Source organism: Nannobrachium achirus (assembly GCF_963921795.1).
Source record: "Nannobrachium achirus genome assembly, chromosome: 23".
Taxonomy (NCBI): domain Eukaryota; kingdom Metazoa; phylum Chordata; class Actinopteri; order Myctophiformes; family Myctophidae; genus Nannobrachium; species Nannobrachium achirus.
In genome coordinates, this window is record NC_137830.1 from 47,650,347 (window position 1) to 47,670,384 (window position 20,038).

General features: G+C 42.2%; 1 protein-coding gene across 1 annotated transcript in view; it reads right to left on the reverse strand.

The window, feature by feature from the left end:
- Positions 1 to 20,036, reverse strand: part of pphln1 (periphilin 1) — a 65,808-nt gene extending 45,772 nt beyond the window's left edge. The window contains exons 1-7 of the mRNA XM_080754446.1: positions 20,006 to 20,036; positions 16,188 to 16,256; positions 14,960 to 15,024; positions 12,779 to 13,003; positions 10,627 to 10,691; positions 1,875 to 1,988; positions 133 to 317 (exon numbers count right to left, since the gene is read on the reverse strand). Coding sequence (XP_080610572.1) covers positions 133 to 317; positions 1,875 to 1,988; positions 10,627 to 10,691; positions 12,779 to 13,003; positions 14,960 to 15,024; position 16,188 — 655 coding nt within the window. The 5' untranslated portion in view covers positions 16,189 to 16,256; positions 20,006 to 20,036. The remainder of the gene's footprint in view (positions 1 to 132; positions 318 to 1,874; positions 1,989 to 10,626; positions 10,692 to 12,778; positions 13,004 to 14,959; positions 15,025 to 16,187; positions 16,257 to 20,005) is intronic.
- Between the last annotated feature and the right edge of the window lie 2 nt (positions 20,037 to 20,038).

The window sequence follows — 20,038 nt, forward strand, 5'->3', positions numbered from 1 at the left end:
AAAAAAAAGAAAAAAGAAATAAGCGAATATTCGACTTCGGTGAACAACGTCGAATAGTGACTTTGATATTCTAATATTTGGTGAATGCCCTACTCTGCAGTACCACTCTAGGAGGCGGTGATAGTTACGTACTCTTGCCCTGCTGCGAGGGGAAGGGAAGCCCCTTGGTCCTGTCTGGCGAGTATCCTCTGCTACTGACGCTGGAGCCGGAGCGACTGTGGGGGGAACGGGCCACGTCTCTCCGCACGGGGGAACGCTCTCTGATGGGGGGGAACGGGGCCGGGGCCGTCTTCCTCCTGTAGGGATCTCTGTCCTCTCTGTGGGAACCACAGGGTGACAATGACAACTACATAATTCTGGACCGCACGTTTCTCTATAACAGTGGTTCTCAGGGTTCCCACACATTTTTACCAATTCATTTCCCAAAACTTTTCCAAAACTTTTCCAGAATATTTAACCCAATTTCCAGGACTATATAACAATAATTCAGCTCAATAACAGGTGGCTTACTCCTATGCGCAATGCCCAAAGACAGGTAGTGTATGCCAGTGGTTCTCAACCTTTTCAGGCCGTGACCCCCGAAATAATCATGTTTTAACTGGGGACCTGGCACCCTGACGAGCACTAAGAGTTGAAGAATTTTTTATAACACGTTTCTATTGAAAATAGCAGATCTACATGCTCACAACGCCTCGCAACGCGAGGCGTTGTGAGCATGTAGATCTGCTATTTTCACAATTTATTTTCAATTTATTTTCACGATTTCTGCCTCTAATAAAACTTTTCCAGTAGTGGAAAAATATTTTTCTAATTTCAAAATATTTCCAGGAATTTCATGACCGTGGGAACCCTGATGACAACTATATAATTCTGGACTGCACATTTCTCTATAACCGTGGTTCTCAAACTGTGGTACGTGGGCCCCCCTCTGGTGGTACTCAGAGGAGTTTCCCAAAAATAAGAAAAAATACATACTGTAAGTGGAGTGAAATATTATACTACTGGTAGTTCTTCTGACCAAGCAATTGGTTGGAATAGGCTCTCCAGCCGTGCTGCAATGAGCCTGAGGCCACACCTAGCCATTGATAGAAGATTTAACGGATTGATCACATTAGAAATATCATCAGTTTGCACGGGAAGTTCACAAATGTAGTAGCTAAATCTGTCCAATGATACAGGTCTACGCACCTGAATTTTAACATCAGTTATTATGGTGGTACTTGGAGAGAGACATATTTTCTGTGGTGGTGCTTACTTGACGTAAAAAGGTTGAGAACCACTGCTCTATAATGTTACATAGCACTATCTTTCAAGAAACACCATTAATGTAGCACATAGGGGTTTTGCCCTTTTACCCCCCCCCCCCCCCCCCGCTATTTTTGGTAGTATTTGAAGTAAATATGTGTATTTTTGCTTTTGTTCTATTTTTTATCTCAAAGCACTGTCGGTGACATTTTTCCCTCTAAAGGATGGCTGACCAACACTGCTTCCCCAATGCTTGCAATGTCAATTTCTTTGATGCATATTTTGACGAGGGATCAGAAGTCATTCAGATAAGATTTTAGGAGAGTTGTGCCATAATAAGCTCAAAAACAAACAACAACCCATTTTGTTTCACATTGTTCTCGGAGTCCCTGGTGGGCTAACATTAGTACGGGTGCCGACTCAGGAACAATTTAACTGCAACTGAATTCAATTATTATAGCATGGACCCTTTTTCTTTACTTAGTAATGTTGCCCAGATGGAAAACTGACATCCAGCATAATATGATCAGCTGTGTTCGATTGGGAGGAGGTGCTGATAATGGCTCTTTCCCACACCAACAGTGAGTCTCGCAAAATAAATCTTTAGAGAAGTCATGTACTCATCATACCCTCTGTCGAGGTTTAGGATGGCTTGCATCAGTGTATCGTCTCCCTCCGGTAGTGATCTGGCTGCCGGGTAGAGGGCCTGATTTCGCACGCTGGGAGGAGGGGGTGCCCGAGCACTGGTGGAAGAAAAACACAAATGTCCACACACGACATATTTCACTCAGGACAGATTTATTCAACACACGTTACAGTATATACTTCTTTTATGGAAAAGAACAATGCTTAGATAGATATTGACAACAAACTAGAATAGCCGTCTCTCTAAACATTAGATTAGAAGGAAGGAAGACAGCCATTCCCCAAAAATAAGTTGTTTTAAGTGGCTAGCGATTCATAACCTAATATGGTTGCAACTTGGCCGATAGTTCTACTGTAAGCAGATAAGTGTTAATGTAGGAGGTGGAACATGTCCAACGGTCAGATAACAGTCTAAGAATGTGGACCGCACAGCTTCCGTCACTGCGCTTTGTCAGCGAGCTGCCATGACTCCAAATAGCTGTCCACCCAGGTATGGCACAGTTAGTCCAAGATAAAAAGGATCTTTTTCAAATGCCATTCAAGCCGAGGCCCAAGAACAGTTAATGTTAACTCATTTAGAACGGGTATACATTATTGTGTATCATTATTTTATGCTTTAACTATTGAAAAATAGCAGATATACTGTACCAACTCACAGCGCGGCACCGAGTGCCACGCTGTGAGCTTGTAGATCTGCTATTTTTGAAAAATAGTGAAAATTAGAATTGTGACACGATTCTATTAAGTGTCTTTTGAATCCTTCAAAGGTTTTTTGAAAAACCTATGTTTCTATGTCAGCAATCTGGACAGCCATCGTCAAAGAAAAGGTCCTTTTCACTTAACTGGAGCTCAGTTATTCTGTTCTTCTTGAGAGACTACTATGTCAGTGGTTCTCAAACCTTTTTGATGTGAAGGACCCCCAAAAAGATATTTATTTGGCCACAAACCCCCATCTCAAAATATTTAGTTCCAGGGACCACCCAGAAGCAAAATATGAGTTACTAACGTTCGCTTTTAAAATACATATATTCAAAGATTGGCACACATTTTCACGACTTCTTCAAAAATAGCAGATCTACTTGGTGCCGCGCTGCGAGCTTGTATACAGTATCTGCTATTTTTCACTGGTTAAAGCATTCAATAATTCTAGGCCGGTTAATATACCAATAATTGTATAATTGGTGAAACGTTTTTTTGTTTCCTTCTCTGCAGTTTGCTTGCCGAGACATATACTGTACACTGGAAGAATGGGGTTAGCCAGCCAATATCTAATGATTAGCTAACCAGTAGATACTGGCAAGCTGACCCCATTCTTTCTCATTGGCATTGTTATAAAATGCCAACAAGCTTCAAGTGGCCATTTCTTCTATTTGACAAGACCCTTAGAATGTGTGACATAAAACACAAAACGTAGAAACCTGAACTATCCCTTTAGGGTGACTTTGAGTGTCCCGGTTTACTCTGAAAGAGTGGAAATGTATGGGAAAAAGAGTGAGAGTGGGTGACTCATCTTTCACATATTAAGTCTCTCTCATTCACAAAGACATAGTAGACTTAACACATCGGACGCCCACGTGGTGTCAACGCGCCAAACTCTTTGATGTTTACGTGCGCCCACGACGCGTTCGACGCGTTGTACAGTAAACTATACTGTACTGTAGCTACTGCACTTGGCTACCGCGGTGATGAAACAAACTCCATTTCCCAACATGCAGCGCGCAATTACGTCACCCGGACGTGCTGTCTGGCTCGTTGACTTCCTGTTTAGCGGCTGCACAAAAATGCTGTTTTCTCCGGATTCTCTTCCTTTTTTCATTTTTTTCTCAAAACGGCAGCCTCTTCTACATGCCGTAACACAAACACTGTGGCTTAGAAATGATAAAAAACGGTCCTGACTGAAAGAAAAGATTTTCGCGAAATAAACAGGACATACTCGGATTACATTTACTCGGATTACTTTTCTCGCCAGTACTCTCGCCGGTAGGTGAAATGACGCGTTGCCATGGGCACCAGCAAATTAAAACGTCAAAACCACGTGGGCGTTTAATGTGTTAATAGGTTGGAGAGGAGATAAGACTGGAGAAGAGACGCATGAATAGTGCATGTATGAGCATGTGCACTTCTGAGTAGCCTATGTGTGTATGTTTGTGTGGGTGGAGGGCTTCTGAACTTCCGAGACAAATAGCTGACCTATACTGTATATATAGGACGGGCTAAATGTTAGCACAGTCCTTTAGAAAGACAGTACATCCCCTACCTGCCCATTCACTACAGTATATGCCAGTGTGGATGGCTTATATAAAGCAAACTGAATTACCGTAGTGTATGAAATGTGCTATATAAATAAGTGTGCCGTACCTAAATTACTTAGCAATTGTGTGGTGTAAAATGTGCTCTTTGTGGTCCAGGCGCATACCACATAGGCTGTGATGCCTGACGCGCGTCGTGGGTTCGAGTCCTTATCCTGACGGCCTTTGCTACGTGTCACTCCACTTCTCTCAAATCCTGTTTCCTGTCCATATCTCCACTCACTGACTACTGTATACTATACTATACTATACTATACTAGTAAGACACCTGAGGGTGGAATGCGACCTCAGGGTGACATGCGACCTCGCCCTAAAGGGCCAATTCTTGACTATCTGGCCAACCACAGCGTTTCTCTGACGATTCTAGTTGTTGTTGGGAGTTTGTTCATGTTTTTGTGAGGGTATCAACCCTAGGAGACACGGGGAGAACATGCAAACTCCACACAGAAAGGCCTTATCACCAACCCCACCTAGGGTGTGAGCGATAGGGCCTAAACATGGAGATGTGGAGAACACTATATATGGAGATAGTCCAGTCCATCATGTCATATGGGACTACCGTCATAGACAGTAGCCATTGTTAGGCCGGAGTCAATGGCTGTCTGTCTGACTGTCTGTACAGGAAGTGATGTCACATGGCATACTTTTTATGCCCATATATGAGTCATTCTGTACCACATCTCCATGTTTAGGCCACACAGGTTCGCTCCATTTCTCCATGTATACAGGTCCAAATGCCCAACGTCGAGCTTGACAAGGAGCGAACCTTGTCAAGCTCTTACTAGTATAGGCAGTATATGTTGTCACTGTCGGGTAGAAACCTCATATCTCCAAGTTTCAAATATCTATGTTTTTCATAAAGTAGCCTAAAGCCCTGCTTCATCAGGGTCGCACAAAACTAGTGAAAATAGCAGATCTACAAGCACACATCGCCTCGCGGTGCGAGGCCGATTTGAAAAGTATGGATTGCAGTGATAATGTTTCATGGATGGGATCAGCGCGTATCTTGGTATAGACACTTCACAACCAGTCAATGAGCTCCATCAGAGCCCTTGTCTGGCAGGGATAACTATTCAAGGCTATCATCATTTCCTCATCCTTGAGACAGTAGGATTTGGACCAGGCTGGGTATACATAGGTCGCTGCAGAACCTCATCCACCCTTTCTTCTCTCTTCTTTTGGTATCTTTATCCTCCTCCTCCTTTTTTTTCTTTTTTATTCTTCTCTTTTTTTGTCTTTCTTAGTCTTGTGTATCCTTCTCTTTTGGCTACTGTCTATGACGGTAGTCCCATATGACATGATGGACTGGACTATCTCCATATATAGTGTTATCCACATTTCGTGACATTTCCTGACATCACACTGACATCACTCCCGTACAGAAGGAAGGTTACGGAAGGAAGGTTACGGAAGGAAGGAAGGAAGGTCACTCAAGCGACACGGTTTTTCAGAGTATATGCGACCTTCGGTCACAATAACAACTATGCTATCAATAAAGGCAGAAAAGCTCCAAAAACATCTTCAAAAAAGTCCATGTGATCACCACAAAGCTGAAACTAAAGAAGACCAAGGCAAAAACTATCTGCATTCTGCACCCATGTTTTTGACACCTCTGGCATCTAAAGCCTCGATCAGAGTCGGGTCCGCGGTGGTGTAGTGCGGTGTAGTCTTTTTGAGTCATAAAACTACAACGTTAACGCTCAAAAAGACTACACCGCACTACACCGCAGTGGATAGCCTTCCACCGCGGACCCGACTCTGATCGAGGCTTGACAGCCGACAAACACATCCCTAGCAAGAAAGCCTGCATTTTGCTACCCAATGTGTAGCCTACCTATGGAGACCTGTGCTGCCATGAACCATTTGTAGACACAGAGTGAGTATAAACAGTGTGGAGCCAGGCAGGCCTTGAGCATTGGTGGAAAAATTACTACAATATTTTACTTCAGTAAAAGTATCAATACCGAAATGTAGAAATACTCTGTTACAAGTAGAAGTCCGGAATTCAAAGTGTACTCGCGTAAAAGTACAAAAGTATTGGCATCAAAATGTTCTTACAGTACCAAAAGAAAAAGTAATCATTGTGCAGAATGTCACATTTTACAAGTTCAAAATGTAAAAAAAAAAAAAGTCTTGGAGAATAGCAGATTTACAAGCTCACAATGCGTCACGATGCGACGCATTGTGAGCTTGTAGATCGGCTATTTTCAAATGTCCGAAATGTCCAATATTTGCCTCTGAGATGCAAGGGAGTAGAAGTAAAAGTACTAACAATTGGAAATACTCTACTAAAGTAAAAGTGACTCAAAACTGTACAGTACTTAAGTAAAATGTACTTAGTTACTTTACACCACTGGCCTTGAGGCTCTGTACTGTACCACAGTACAGGATCCCTGAATAAGCCGAGACAGGCCAATATGGGGCAGACTAGACATGGATTTACGCTTAGTGGTATGTAAACAAACATTTCACACAGGGATATTCACACATTTCATGTACAGAGGAGGCCTACCACTGCAAAGAACCACCCCCCCCCTGGCTAATTTGGAGGCAATGAAAACAGGACACACTTTCACTGTTCTGATGTGTGGAGAAAGGCTGCCACCTGCTGTTCACTGGGAGAACACACTTCAGAAGACAGGATGCTCTTACTAGATGCTGGGGCACCTCAATGGATAGTGAGTGTAGAGCTGCCCGATTATGACAGAAAAATGCTAATCACAATTATTTTAGAGAAAATGTTGAGGACCTCTGCTTAAATGATTAGACACATGCTCTGTCGCAGCATACTCATGTTCAAGTGCTGCTTTAAAAAAAACACATCAACATAATACAATGCAACACAGTCAGTAATATGAACCGTGGCAGTGGTGGATAAATTAATTAATTAATACCTGGTAGGATGTGTTAAAAGCATTACATCCGTTAAGTATGTGACGGCAAAAGACTGCCTATTCTAATTAGGAGGATTATGAAAGTCAGACATCTCAGCGGAGCACAAGTTGCACAACGCTGCTGTATCAAAGAGCTACGTTGTAGGCCAATTCGTCGCTTTTGCAAGACAAAATAAATAACACTAATAAACAGAAACAAACTAGATGTTGTGTACCTGACAACTCTATCAGAGCAACAGCTCAACAGCTGTTTGGCTGTGGGATGTCTCAATTCGCCCATTAGTTTGCAGCATGAAATAATTAATACACCACTCACCTAAATTCAGCGGACGTGTAAATCCTACTTAATTTATGGACTCCAAGTCTGAGATTCCATAGTAGAATTGAAACTCTCAATAGATCAGCAAACCTCGACTCAGAAACAATGTTAAAAGATAATAGAAAAAAATGTATTTACTATTTACAGCGCTGTAACAGTCACACAACATAAACATTATGTCCTTCACCAACGATACAAGACAAGACTGCCTCCCTCTTCCTGACTGTCAGCTTATAATTGGCTAAAACATTTGATGTCCTCTACTAAGCTGTGTGAATCGTAAAACAAAGGCTTACTCTTCTGCTAGCAGCTGTGTGACCTTCAACCTGTAGCTACTCCCTACGTTCTAACCTAATCTACAACTCAAACCTCAACCTCTTCAAACTCAATCTAGCAACACTAAGTATTCACTGCTCACAATATAACATGTAATTCACGTCAGGTCCAAAAGGTTTAACACACTTCCAAACGGTGTACATAGTTTAAGACGCAGGAGTATGGGTTTCTTATCATAAATATGAACTTCAGCCATGCGAGAATATTGCGACTATGTTTGTTTACATCTGAATTCTGAACAGCATGCATCATTAGCTTTCCGGTAGCTGCAACAAGTTAGCCTGGCGTAGCCATACTATATGAGCGCGTGGTGATTTTCCGATGGCCTTAAAGTCCGAGAGACTTAAAGTCCGAAAGGCTGTTCAACTAGGAGAGGCGGCTGTAGACTGAGGATGTCGATGCTCGCAACACACACACACACACACACACACACACACACACACACACACACACACACACACACACACACACACACACACACACACACACACACAGTAGGCCTATGTGTGTGCGTGTGTCGCTCTGTCTCAAAAAGCAAAACGGGAGAGAGCGCACGAGAGAGAGGTTGCATCTGTCCAAAAGCAAAAAGGTTTCATCTCACAGTGCACTGTCTTTACCTTCTTCATACTTTGAGGTGAGGACAATAAAAAACGTTTTCATTCACAACTGCTTGGCTGAAGATCCATCCAGGCCAAGAGAAAAGCCTGATTACGACCATAGGCTGATACGGCATAGAACGGTGCCACTTCCGCCGGGAGAATTTCACCGGAAGTTGTCTTTTTTTTCAACCAATCACAGTGCGGTGTTGCTGAAAATCTATTCCCCGCAGAATCATTTTCTGTTCTCCCTCACGCCTTCGTCCTTTCTGCTCTGAGTGCTCGCACAGTAAGCAGCACGTTTCGACTAAACGCTTGCATTTCTACCAAAGAGCGAGTTAACTTACGAGCTGGTCAATGGAGCTATGTTTTGTTTCACCGGGGAATGTAAACAGACTGCAACGCATGACGGAACTTCCGTTAACCGCAGCACTTCCACCACTTCCGGTGTCTACAGGTTCACGCCATTCACATCCAAGACAAATTTCCTTCGGGACCAAATAAATTAATCTTGAATCTCTTGAATGTTGTGGCCAGGGTGTGTTCTGTGCGCGTCGTGAGGACTCGGGAGGCGGAGGGGGGAGCGAAAGCGTGAGAGTAACGTTTTAAGGAAAGGAATGAATCATTCATCATTATTTCTTGTGATTTCGGTCTTATTAACGAATCACTCATGAACGATCACTATCACACAGCAACAGTAGACGTGCGCTGCGCGCACGCACACACACACACACACGCGCGCGCGGCATAGCTCAGGGGTAGAGAAACCGTTATTAGAGCACGAAGGGTTCCCAGTTCGAATCCGGGCTCCCCTTGAGTTAATGTCGAAGGCTCCTTGAGCAAGACTCTGAACCCCTAGTTGCTCCCGGTGAGTAGGTTGGTGCCTGGCATGGTTTCCTCTGCCACCCGTGTATGAATGTGTGTGTGAATGGGTGAATGTAAGGGAAAGGGACCACCATGGATCCTAGAGGGGAGTCCCCAGCTAATTGATCGATGGTTAAGAACCAAAGGATCTGTAAGATTTTAGTGCCCCTCGAGAAAGATCATATCAAATGGGGGTCTGCAGCCTAATGCATATCAAACCGGGGCACCCTGAAATTAAAAAGTCTGAGAATCTCTTGACATGGCAGTGCTGGGAGTCTTATTCCTAAAAAAAAAAAGAAGAAAAAAAAAAAAAAAAAAAAACACTCAAACATACCTATCAATCAAAGCTAAATGCGTGGAAAGGCAACAATTAGCCGATCGCTATGCCCCTCCTAAAGCCGTGCTTGCCCAATGCCACGTTTAGCGACAGGTTACTAAGGCGGGTGCCTTGGCAAGCTGCCATGGCGGCGTGCAGCAATAGCACCCAGCTGCAGACTAACCTGCCACAAACGTCCAGGAAGAAAACAATAGCCTATACTAAAGTCAGATTAACATACAGTACACAAGTGTTACCAGTTATATTTTCTCATGAAGTGCTCCTAATTATTCCCGTGGGTTGGTTTGTGTAGGTCAGTGCAATCCGTTCTGTTTTTGTTTCAGTGTTTGTGACACGGAAGCGAGTGGGTGGGACGTTCGCGAACGAATCGAGTCTTTTGAACGGCTCTTTGAAATGAACGATATGATTCGGTTCACAGTAGGGAGCCGTTCCTTTCTATGAACAGTGGTGGGAAAAGTACTACATTTCTTTACTTAGGTAAACATCAATACTGCAATCAAGTTTGGAATGTTATTAATGTAGGCTACTAGAGTAAAAGTAAAATAGTATTGGTATCAAAATGTACTTAAAGTACCAATATTAGAACGTACTCATTATGCAGAATGTCCTGTTTCACAGGTTTTCTAATGAGTAAAATGTAGAAAAATCATTTGCAAATAGCTGATCTACAAGCTCACAATGCATCGCAACGTGACACATTGTGAGCTTGTAGATCACCTATTTTCAAATGCCAGAAATGTATCCAATGGCCAAAATGTACAGGCCTATTTGGGTGGAAGTGATTTACAATCATAATCAAAATCTACAAAGTATTCCCAGTAACTAAAATGAGACAGTCTTTTGAACGGCTCTTTGAAAGGAACGGATCTCAGAGATCCGGTTCACTTCAAAGAACCATAAATCCCATCTCTATCTAGCAGCCTGACTCGCGGTACACCGATGCGCGCCGCCATGGCAGCTTGCCAAGTCTGCTGCGTTAGTAACCTGTTGCTAACTTGGCATTGGACGAGGACGGCTTTAGGAGGGGCATAGCGATCGGCCAATTATCTTTAAAAACATGTAAGCATTTTGGCGACATTACCCAAACTCAATTGGCCGTCCTGTGTGCGGCGGCTCCTCTCTGGGTACCCTGTAGGGATATTCCTCCTGTAATTAAGAGCAAAAACTATTATACTTACAACTTTGAGAAGAAATGACAGAATAGAAACTACAGGATTGGGGGAAGAATAATAGATACTATTATCTATACCCATCCACAAGTCTATACCCATCCACAAGTTTGCTGTATTAACCCACAGGAGTTATCTTATAGGACAACTCCAGACTAAATGGCATATAGGATAATTTTCCTACTTATAGCGATCCCAAATGACTTGCCATGGGGCCTATTTTGCAGAAGTGCCCCTGTAGTCCAGTTTCTCCAGAAGCCCATAGCATAAAGCGGAGCCCATAAGCATATTGTTATTTAAGCGATTAGTTGCATTCAACCCTAACCCGAACCCCCTGTTGAATACTCTTGTGCAAAACAGATGTTATGCTGTTATGTGTTTTGCCAAGTCCCGGTGGAGAAAAAGCGCTGTGGTTGGCCAGTACAGTCACTTTGATTGGCAGTTGTGCCAAAATCCCCCCATTAGTTAAATGACAACTAATAACACATTCATTAAAAAAAGCAACAAATAGCGTAAAAGTGGAATGCTTATGGGCTGCTGGGGGCAAAATAGAAGTAATTTGGGATCAATATAATGACTTGTCCTTAGAGAACAAGTGTCATGTAACGAACACCAGGGGGCATCAGAGCTCTCTTCTGTAGAGCTCCAATACTCAATAGAACCTTTGTTCAGGGTTCCCACACATTTTTACCAATTAATTTCCAAAACTTTTCCAGAATATTTATCCCAATTTCCAGGACTATATAACAATAATTCAGCTCAATAACAAGTCGCTTACTCCTATACGCAATGCCCAAAGTCAGGTAGTGTATGCCAGTGGTTCTCAACCTTTTCAGGCTGTGAGCCCCAAAATAATCATGTTTTAACTGGGGACCCCGGCACCCTGACGAGCACTAAGAGTTGAGGAATTTTGTATAACACGTTTCTAAATTTCTGCCTCTAATATTTGACAATTTGACCAATGTTTAATTTGTCATTTCAGAGGTATTAACAAAACCAATAACCAAAGACAATGCATAGCTATTTTTCCCAGGACCTTCCAGGCCCCTTGATCAATTCCAAAACTTTTCCAGTACTGGAAAAATGTTTTTCTAATTTCAAAATATTTCCAGGAATTTCATGACTGTGGGAACCCTGTGTGTTATTGACACATCAGTCCTTCCTTTATAGCAGTGGTTCTCCAGAAATCCCCAGCTAAATTAGTTGACAAAGCCTCAAAATCAGTTTAACCACTTGAACAATTTGTATTTTTGAAACATTTTAACACCACAAATCTTGTATGTGGGTCCCAAATCATTTTCAGAAGGGGCTCTGCAACCAAATACATATTCATTTGGGGATCCTTGACATGAAAAGGTCACTGGTTTAAAAAAGAAACACATAGCGGTGATATTAATTAGGCCAAGGATACCCATTTCATAAAATGTTTCATCTCTAGAAAACAAGTTGTCACCTTAAATGAACTACCTCATTGTCAGAACGGGTACACATTATTGTGTATTATTATTTTATGCTTTAACTACTGAAAAATAGCAGATATACAAGCTCACAGCGGGGCACCGAGTGCCGCGCTGCGAGCTTGTAGATCTGCTATTTTTGAAAAATCATGAAAATTTGAATTTTGACCCGATTCTAAGTCTTTTGAATCCTTCAAAGGTTTTTGGAAAAACCCTATGTTTCTATGTCAGTAATCTGGCTACCCATTGTCAAAGAAAAAGGTCCTTTTCACATAACTGGAGCTCAGTTATTCTGTTATTCTTGAGAGACTACTATGTCAGTGGTTCTCAAACCTTTTCATGTGAAGGACCCCCAAAATGATATTTATTTGGCCACGGACCCCCATCTCAAAATATCTAGTTCCAGGGACCCCCCCAGAAGCAAAATTTGAGTTACAAACGTTCGCTTTAAAAATACATATATTCAAAGATTTGCACAAATTTTCACGACTTTTTCAAAAATAACAGATCTACAAGCTCGCAGCGCGGCACTCGGTGCCGCGCTGTGAGCTTGTAGATCTGCTATTTTTCAATAGCTAAAGCAAAAAACACTCAGTGGTCAACTTGCCCTTCGCGCAGGAGGAGCGGTGCGTCGCTCTGCTGCGGGGAAGTGAACGTTGTCACCATGGTAGGGCCTCTGGTCTTCGCCATGGTAAGTGCGCGGGGGCCCACCTCCTCCGTTGGGGAAGAAGCGTCCGTCGTACTCGTTATTATAGTCACCGCGACCGTAGCCGTCCTCAGGCCTGCTGTACGGACCCCTCCTCTCCGCCGGCGGCCCAGCTGGTCGGGGGTACTGTGATGGGTGGTATATTTTGTATTAATAAATACAAAGTAAGCACCGCACAAAGGTGTGTTCAACTTCATTCATTCATTTTGTCTGCTACCATCTGTTATCAATTTGTCAACCGAGTTTGCTTGGAATTGCTCAGTTGCTGTAGCCACTAGCCAGTAGCCACGTGTTCACAAATTCAGCACAAGAGAACATTCTATTGCAAATCTCTCTTAGTATGGCTCAAGTCACCACATTATGTCAGTGCAAGATCCTGCAGGTCATAACTGTCCTCCAAAGCTGACCTTGTTTGAAGTGCCCAAATAAACTTTAACTATAATGTACAAATACATGTATTGGAATTCCCACAGGAGAATCTTAGATCGCGTCATATAAGAACTGTGTTCCAAAAATAAACCACGCCAGTATTACTTATATGGATATGAACCTTTTTTTTTTCTCGACAAACAGGCGTTATCAAATGTAACTCAATATCATAAACGACACAGAGTCACATACCTGACAAAATCATCGGGTGGTTTGTTTACATATTCTTATGTCACAATCAAAGGTTTGCCTATGGGAATTCCAATACAAAAAATAACGCTGTCATTGAGGGGTAGTGGGAGTGACATCAGGACTGGTGTGGATGGTGTGGAATATATTTCTGAGTGCGGGCGGCAGGAATAAAGAACTGCAGTAGTCCAGACCAATGCAAAGTAAAGCATGAAAGACCTTGCCCAAAACTTCCCTTATTTTTAGAAGGACATTGAATGGTCTGATTATAGACTAGTTACTAAGCTGAAGGAAACAAGACTGAACTTAATGTTGCAAAGGCCTTATAGACACAGCCTCTGAAATATCCTTCCTGAATAATATGCCAAAAAACATTCACAAGGTGGATGGTGAGGCAGATAAAATCTGCCTGCACAAGTGATTCATGATAAGATAAGACGTTTATTATCATTGCATTCAGAATACAACAAAATTCTGTACAGTTGTCATTTTCATGTCAGAAACCTCAGTAGACATCAGCCGTCTTTTCATTAGATGAATAGCTCGTCACTTCACAGCACTAATTGTGTAAACGTAACTAACCAGCTTGTTAGCTGAAGCGGCAACTAAGTTATGGATTCAATAATGGTGCGACTGCTGTCCAAATAAGAGGTGTAGTATGTATTTGCCAAATTCTTTCCTATTTCTGCTTCTTCTTTCCCTCATTTTTTTAGATCATTTATCAGCTATACTTCCTGCACCTTCTGGCTCTGGCTGTTGTATCTCAAGATTCCCTTCCTTCCTTTTTTTTCCTCCTCGTTCCTTCCTCTGGAAGATCTGAGGGCTGGGAGCTGATCTGCTGTCTTGAACTATAATATCAGCCAAACTGTTAAAATCTGTATTTGTATTGGCACCAATTTAAATTGAATAACAATACAAATTAAGAACATGATATGATCTAATCTAAAAACTGCAACAAACGTTTCATCTTATGATAAGTGAAAATGTATCTGTACATATGGACTGAAAAGCTACTTACGTTGTGCTTTTTTGTTTAACAAAATATCTTTCAGCGCAGCATGTTTCAAATATTGTTGGCTGTCAATCTGTCATACATGTAGGTCTGCCAGATGCAGTCATGCAGGCACCATAAGTGCACTTGTATTACCCATCATGAATGGGTGGTAGCCAGATGATCTGGAGGCCACGCCAGACCTCTTAGTGGTCCTTAGATATGGAACTTAGACACTCTTCTACAGTCTATTTTAACTGTGACATAGAGATAAAATCCATTGTGTGTCAAAGTTCTTTGCGCCGGCAAAGACTTGCTATCTAGAATTATTAAGTAAATCATAACCAGAAGTGAAAGCAAAGGCACAGTGGGGGGGGGGGGGGGGGGGGGGAACAACAAGAAAGAAAACATATGTGACATGACTTTAAAACATCTGCAGCATGTCATGTGTGAAATATGTTTGTAAATCTCACCCCTCTCTCTTGTAAAAAGCGCTCATCATACGCATCTCGTATGCTCCTCTCTCTCCTGTACGTCACTGCAACAGGCAAAAAGGCAGCAAGGAGTTCCACACCACACCACACCATCAGGTGACATAGGACAACATAAACAAAAGCTTTACCGTCACCACTGTGAGTCTTCATGCATGATTTCCAAAATATTCTCCAACTATCCGCATTCTATTCTTTCTGCAAACATTAATTTTTCGGTTTTTCAAGGCTCTCATCAGATCTATCCATGATTTATGGCGATTATTTTTGGATAAGATGGCATTAGACCCTAGTTAAGTCATTTCCCCCCCTTTAGGCTAAAAGCCAAGTTCCTGTGACATACTAGAGCAGGGTTCCCCAATAGGCGTCCCGCGGGCCATTTGCGGCCCGCGGGGGGCTACTGTCTGGCCCACACCAACCCCAGTAATAATGGTGTTATAAGAGCAGCAACAACACTAGTATATTGTCGTTGTCGGGTGGAAATCTCGTATCTCCAAATGTGTACGTTCTTTCGCAAATCATACAAGGCCGTCGCACAAAAGTAGTGAAAACAGCAGATCTACAAGCACACAACGCCTCGCACCAGATCGTCTGTTTTCAATAGGTTAAATCATTTTTAAAATGATAAATTCAAAACAAACGGTTTTGGACATACAAGATTTTTACCCGACAACGACGAAAACTGTTGCTGGACGGCTGGAGTAGTGGGAACGCCACCGTTGCCCCCTGCAATGTTGTGGCCCTCGGCTTGGTACCCTAGACATGATTCGGCCCTTGGGGAAAACTAATTGGGAACTCTGTACTAGAGTCATGTCCAGGACTCCAGGGGGATACATGTACATTCATGAGACATACTAGCGTCATGTCCAGGGGATGTACGTGTACATCATGTCCAGGGGATGTACGTGTACATCATGGCTGGGGGGTGTGCTTGTACATCAAGCCACCTCAGAAACAGGAGATAGGCTCTTGACCTATGAGCCACCTGGCTCAGTTCCCAAAGCTACTTACTTACTTATCATTTATGATAATAACCTGGGCCACAAGGCAAAAACCAATGACCAAACAAAAAAAGAAGACATAACATTAAAAAAGAAAATAAAGAATTTCCTTTTTTAATGTTCCATTCCATTAGCATATATTGTACTTTATTCTACCATTTTTTTTTAAATGGAAGAGGAAAAAACACTGGTTCATGATGAATACTTACTTATTTACTTCTTTGAAGTCTTGAAGTCTTACAGTGCGTGTAAGAAAAGTGCAAGATCTTCAACACGATCTGTGGAAAGCAAAATAACGTAGCTTAATTTAATATGTTAGATTCTGGCCTGAGCTCAAATTGCATTGTCATATTAGTAATTACACAAGACAATACAATATTTCATATTGATATTAGACAAGAAGATATTTAAACAACGGTTTCCCAGTAAGGAAAACAAAAAGGTTGTTGGAGCCTGGAAATGTGTGAGAGAAAAAATAGTTGACCACAGGTTTCGTGTTACAGTATGTGTGTGTGTGTGTGTGTGTGTGTGTGTGTGTGTGTGTGTGTGTGTGTGTGTGTGTGTGAGCCAGTGAGAGCTGAGCTCCCATGACATCTGTGTGGGGGGTCAATAATAGATAACATATATTGCAAATGCATTTTTCTTTGTAATGAATAAGGGGTGAAATAAATTAAATCGATTACGAAAGACAGTTGATAATCATTTAATGTCATTATAGGTGAAAGTTTTGAGGAATGCTTTATTTGCCACTACTCGCGACCAGGTACTGTACAAGAAGCGAAATGCAATTATCATTATTAAAATTCAAAATACGATAGCCCAGCAGTATCGACAATCATTAGCATAACATAAGAGCAGACAGAAAAAAAGCATGTATAACTCAGTGATGTCATTACGTGTGCATCCCGCATCAAAAACTCATTCAAGTCACCCAGGGACTCATTCATGTCATGGTCCTGGGGTCCCGGGGATGCGCCTCCATTGGAGTCCATGTTAAAATAATTTACCGCGTTGCGGTAAAAAAGTAAAAAAAAAAAAAAATCCACAGACACCACCATTGTTCATGGGTGAAAGCATCCTACTTTACCCTACGTTAACACAAATAAAATTCACGTAGAAAGTCTTAAACAGGCGATAGAAACGTCAATGTTTTGATTCCACCGACGTCCGACGCCATTTTGCGCGCGTAAACTTTATATTGAGGACTCATAAAACTTTTCTGGGAGACATTTGAATGACCACCTGTGGGTCCCGGGACCCATTACATTGAAAACCTAGTAACATCCCTGTATAACTCTCTCTCTCTCTCTCTGTAGTTACAGTAGCAGTCAACATCATGTGGGACAAAGTATAATATAGGCCACTGACATTGTTAGGCAAAAGGCGGCCCATGGGCCAAAACTGGCACACCAACGATTACCATAATATCTGGCCTCAGTGGCCTGACATATTTGTAAATAACTTACAATATCTGCCTGACAGTCCAACATTTAGGCTATAATATCCAAAACAAGAGTCAAGCTGTACTGGAAGAAGGCTTATTATAATCCTTTTATCCATGTGAAAGTTATACAGTGTACGTTGTTTCTCTCCGAAGAGACCTTGAACAACCCGGAGCTCCTACGAAAGAGCTCTTGTATATTATCTCTGTTAAAAATGGAGTATGACTCTCTCCTTTTTTTGCAACTTAAATTAACGAAAGTGTTGATGTGTCCTCCTGTACATTAGGATCACAGCAGTATTTCTGTCTGCATGTGTAACATACAGTACAATTTCAGGGGTTGACACTAAGGTCTCAGAGGCACTTGCCCGTCGGGCAAACCCTAACCCTAACCCAAAAAGTAAATCGTCCATTATAAAATGATGGGTAAGATTTTAATTACCGCTCAATTTAACACTTATTTCTTTACTTTCTGGGGCTGTGCGATAAGAAATGTCATACTGTACCTCAATACTTCCAAATCCAAATACCTACATAGCTATGATTGAATGTCAGCAGCACATCATTTATAGGTAAACAGTGCTATTATTTTACATTCCAAAGACCAGAAGACAGAGCGCGCTGGCCACGTTCAGGTGTTTAGACAGATATGGTGTTGTGTTAATAGACGGTTGCGTCCCCTCTCAAATGAACACTTGCCCGGTTGGGTTGGGCAACCTGAAAGCAAACTTCACCTGCCCGAAAGTTTTATTTACCTGCCGGGGGCAGGTGGACAAGCCTTAGTGTCAATGCCTCTACAATTACATTACACATGCAGTTGTTGTATCAGTATGCAGTAGTACAACACCAAACTTAATGTATTAACTTTTATAGCAATGAATTTAGTATGGTATATAAGGGCTTAAAGGTCACAGGTTCCAGTTCTTATTAGCCATTAATTATGTTCTTGCTCGCCATCTAATGGCTCAGAGGGAGAGAGATACATTGGCCTAAACGTGGGCTAGCCATTTAATAGACCCACAAAGCTCAACATCCAGATTCATCAAATGTATCAAACTAATGTAACACGGCAGGATCATGTGTGAGTGACATTCAGGGACAGACATGTTTCTCCACAAAGCGTCATTAAAACATTTAATATATATTCCTCACAGCAACCTCCAGCATGAACCCACGGACTAACAACTTTGGGGTGAGTTTTTACTGCCCCCCCTTTTAATCAGCTGTGTGTAGACCATTGGTTCTCAGAGTGGGCTCCGGGGACCCCCAGGGGACCTTGAGGGGGTTCCAGGTGGTCCCCAGCTAAATGATGGAGTTGGTAACCAAATGGACCCTTACAGATCTTTAACTCTTGAGTGTAAAAATTATTGTATAGTGTACACATTATTGTTAAACATCTGCATTACTTAAAGCCATACTGTGTAAGTTGCCCAACTAGTGGTCATTAGCCCTATAGCAAACCGCGGTCGCGTCCGCGTCTTTCGTCCGTTTTTCGTACCTTCAGACCCCCGCGTCTGCCTCCACCTCGCTGAGATCTATCTTTTAAGGGGTCCCTTGTTCCTGTGCGTTCAGTAATTCCAGAGATACGGACTCCTTCACCCTGCCTGGTAGACGAAATTACCTAGAGAAGGGATGGTACAAACGGGCGACAACAAATATGGCTGCCATAGCGACCCCACTTCAAGATGCGCTGTGATTGGCCGGCAGTTGTATAACCCTCGCTGTGATTGGCCGGTAGTGTGATGACGCAATTTTGGCGCGAGATCCGGTCCACGGCAAGGATCTCAGTTTACATACAGAGAAGGCTTTACAGGCTGAAATTCACGGCGCGGATCTTCTAAAACTTTTGTGATTTAATAGTTAGGAGAATTTTAAGATTTGTTTTATAAAAAAAGTTACATAGTACAACTTTAATTTACAATAAGTCCTCACAATTTCAGTAAGAATATACAAGAATTGCCATTTTTGATTGACCTGTTATGATCTCCTATGGTACCACCAACATCAATACAGCATGGAATTGTGGCCAAAAATCCAACGATAACAAAGAATATATAACAAAATACATATATCTGAGAGATTGAATCTCATCAAATAAATGGTGGGCCGAGGCTCAAACATGGCCAATAAATAATGGACTTTGATACAGGGTTCTCACACATGTTTTACCAATTAATTTCCAAAACTTTTCCAAAGCTTTTCCAGAATATTTAACCCAGTTTCCAGGACTATATAACAATAATTCAGCTCAATAACGAGTTGCTTACTCCTATGCGCAATGCCCAAAGACAGGTAGTGTAGTGTATGCCAGTGGTTCTCTTCAACATATTTCCAGAAATTTCATGACCGTGGGAACCCTGTTAATAATGCTAACGCTGTGGCTAACTAGCTAGCTTCGGACTGCGTCAGTGCAGCCGTCCACGCTAGTATGCAGCCCTTATCTGACATAAGAGCTGGTAGTTTAACCTGACTCAAATATCAAATATCAGCTCAAACATTTCATTAGGACAAAGTGCGGGTGAGCAGCGTGTGGAAATGGACGTTTTCTAGAGTTAAATTCGCTCACGGGAGGATAAAAAAACCCACCTTGTTGTCGCGCTCGCCTTCCTTCCCCGGCTC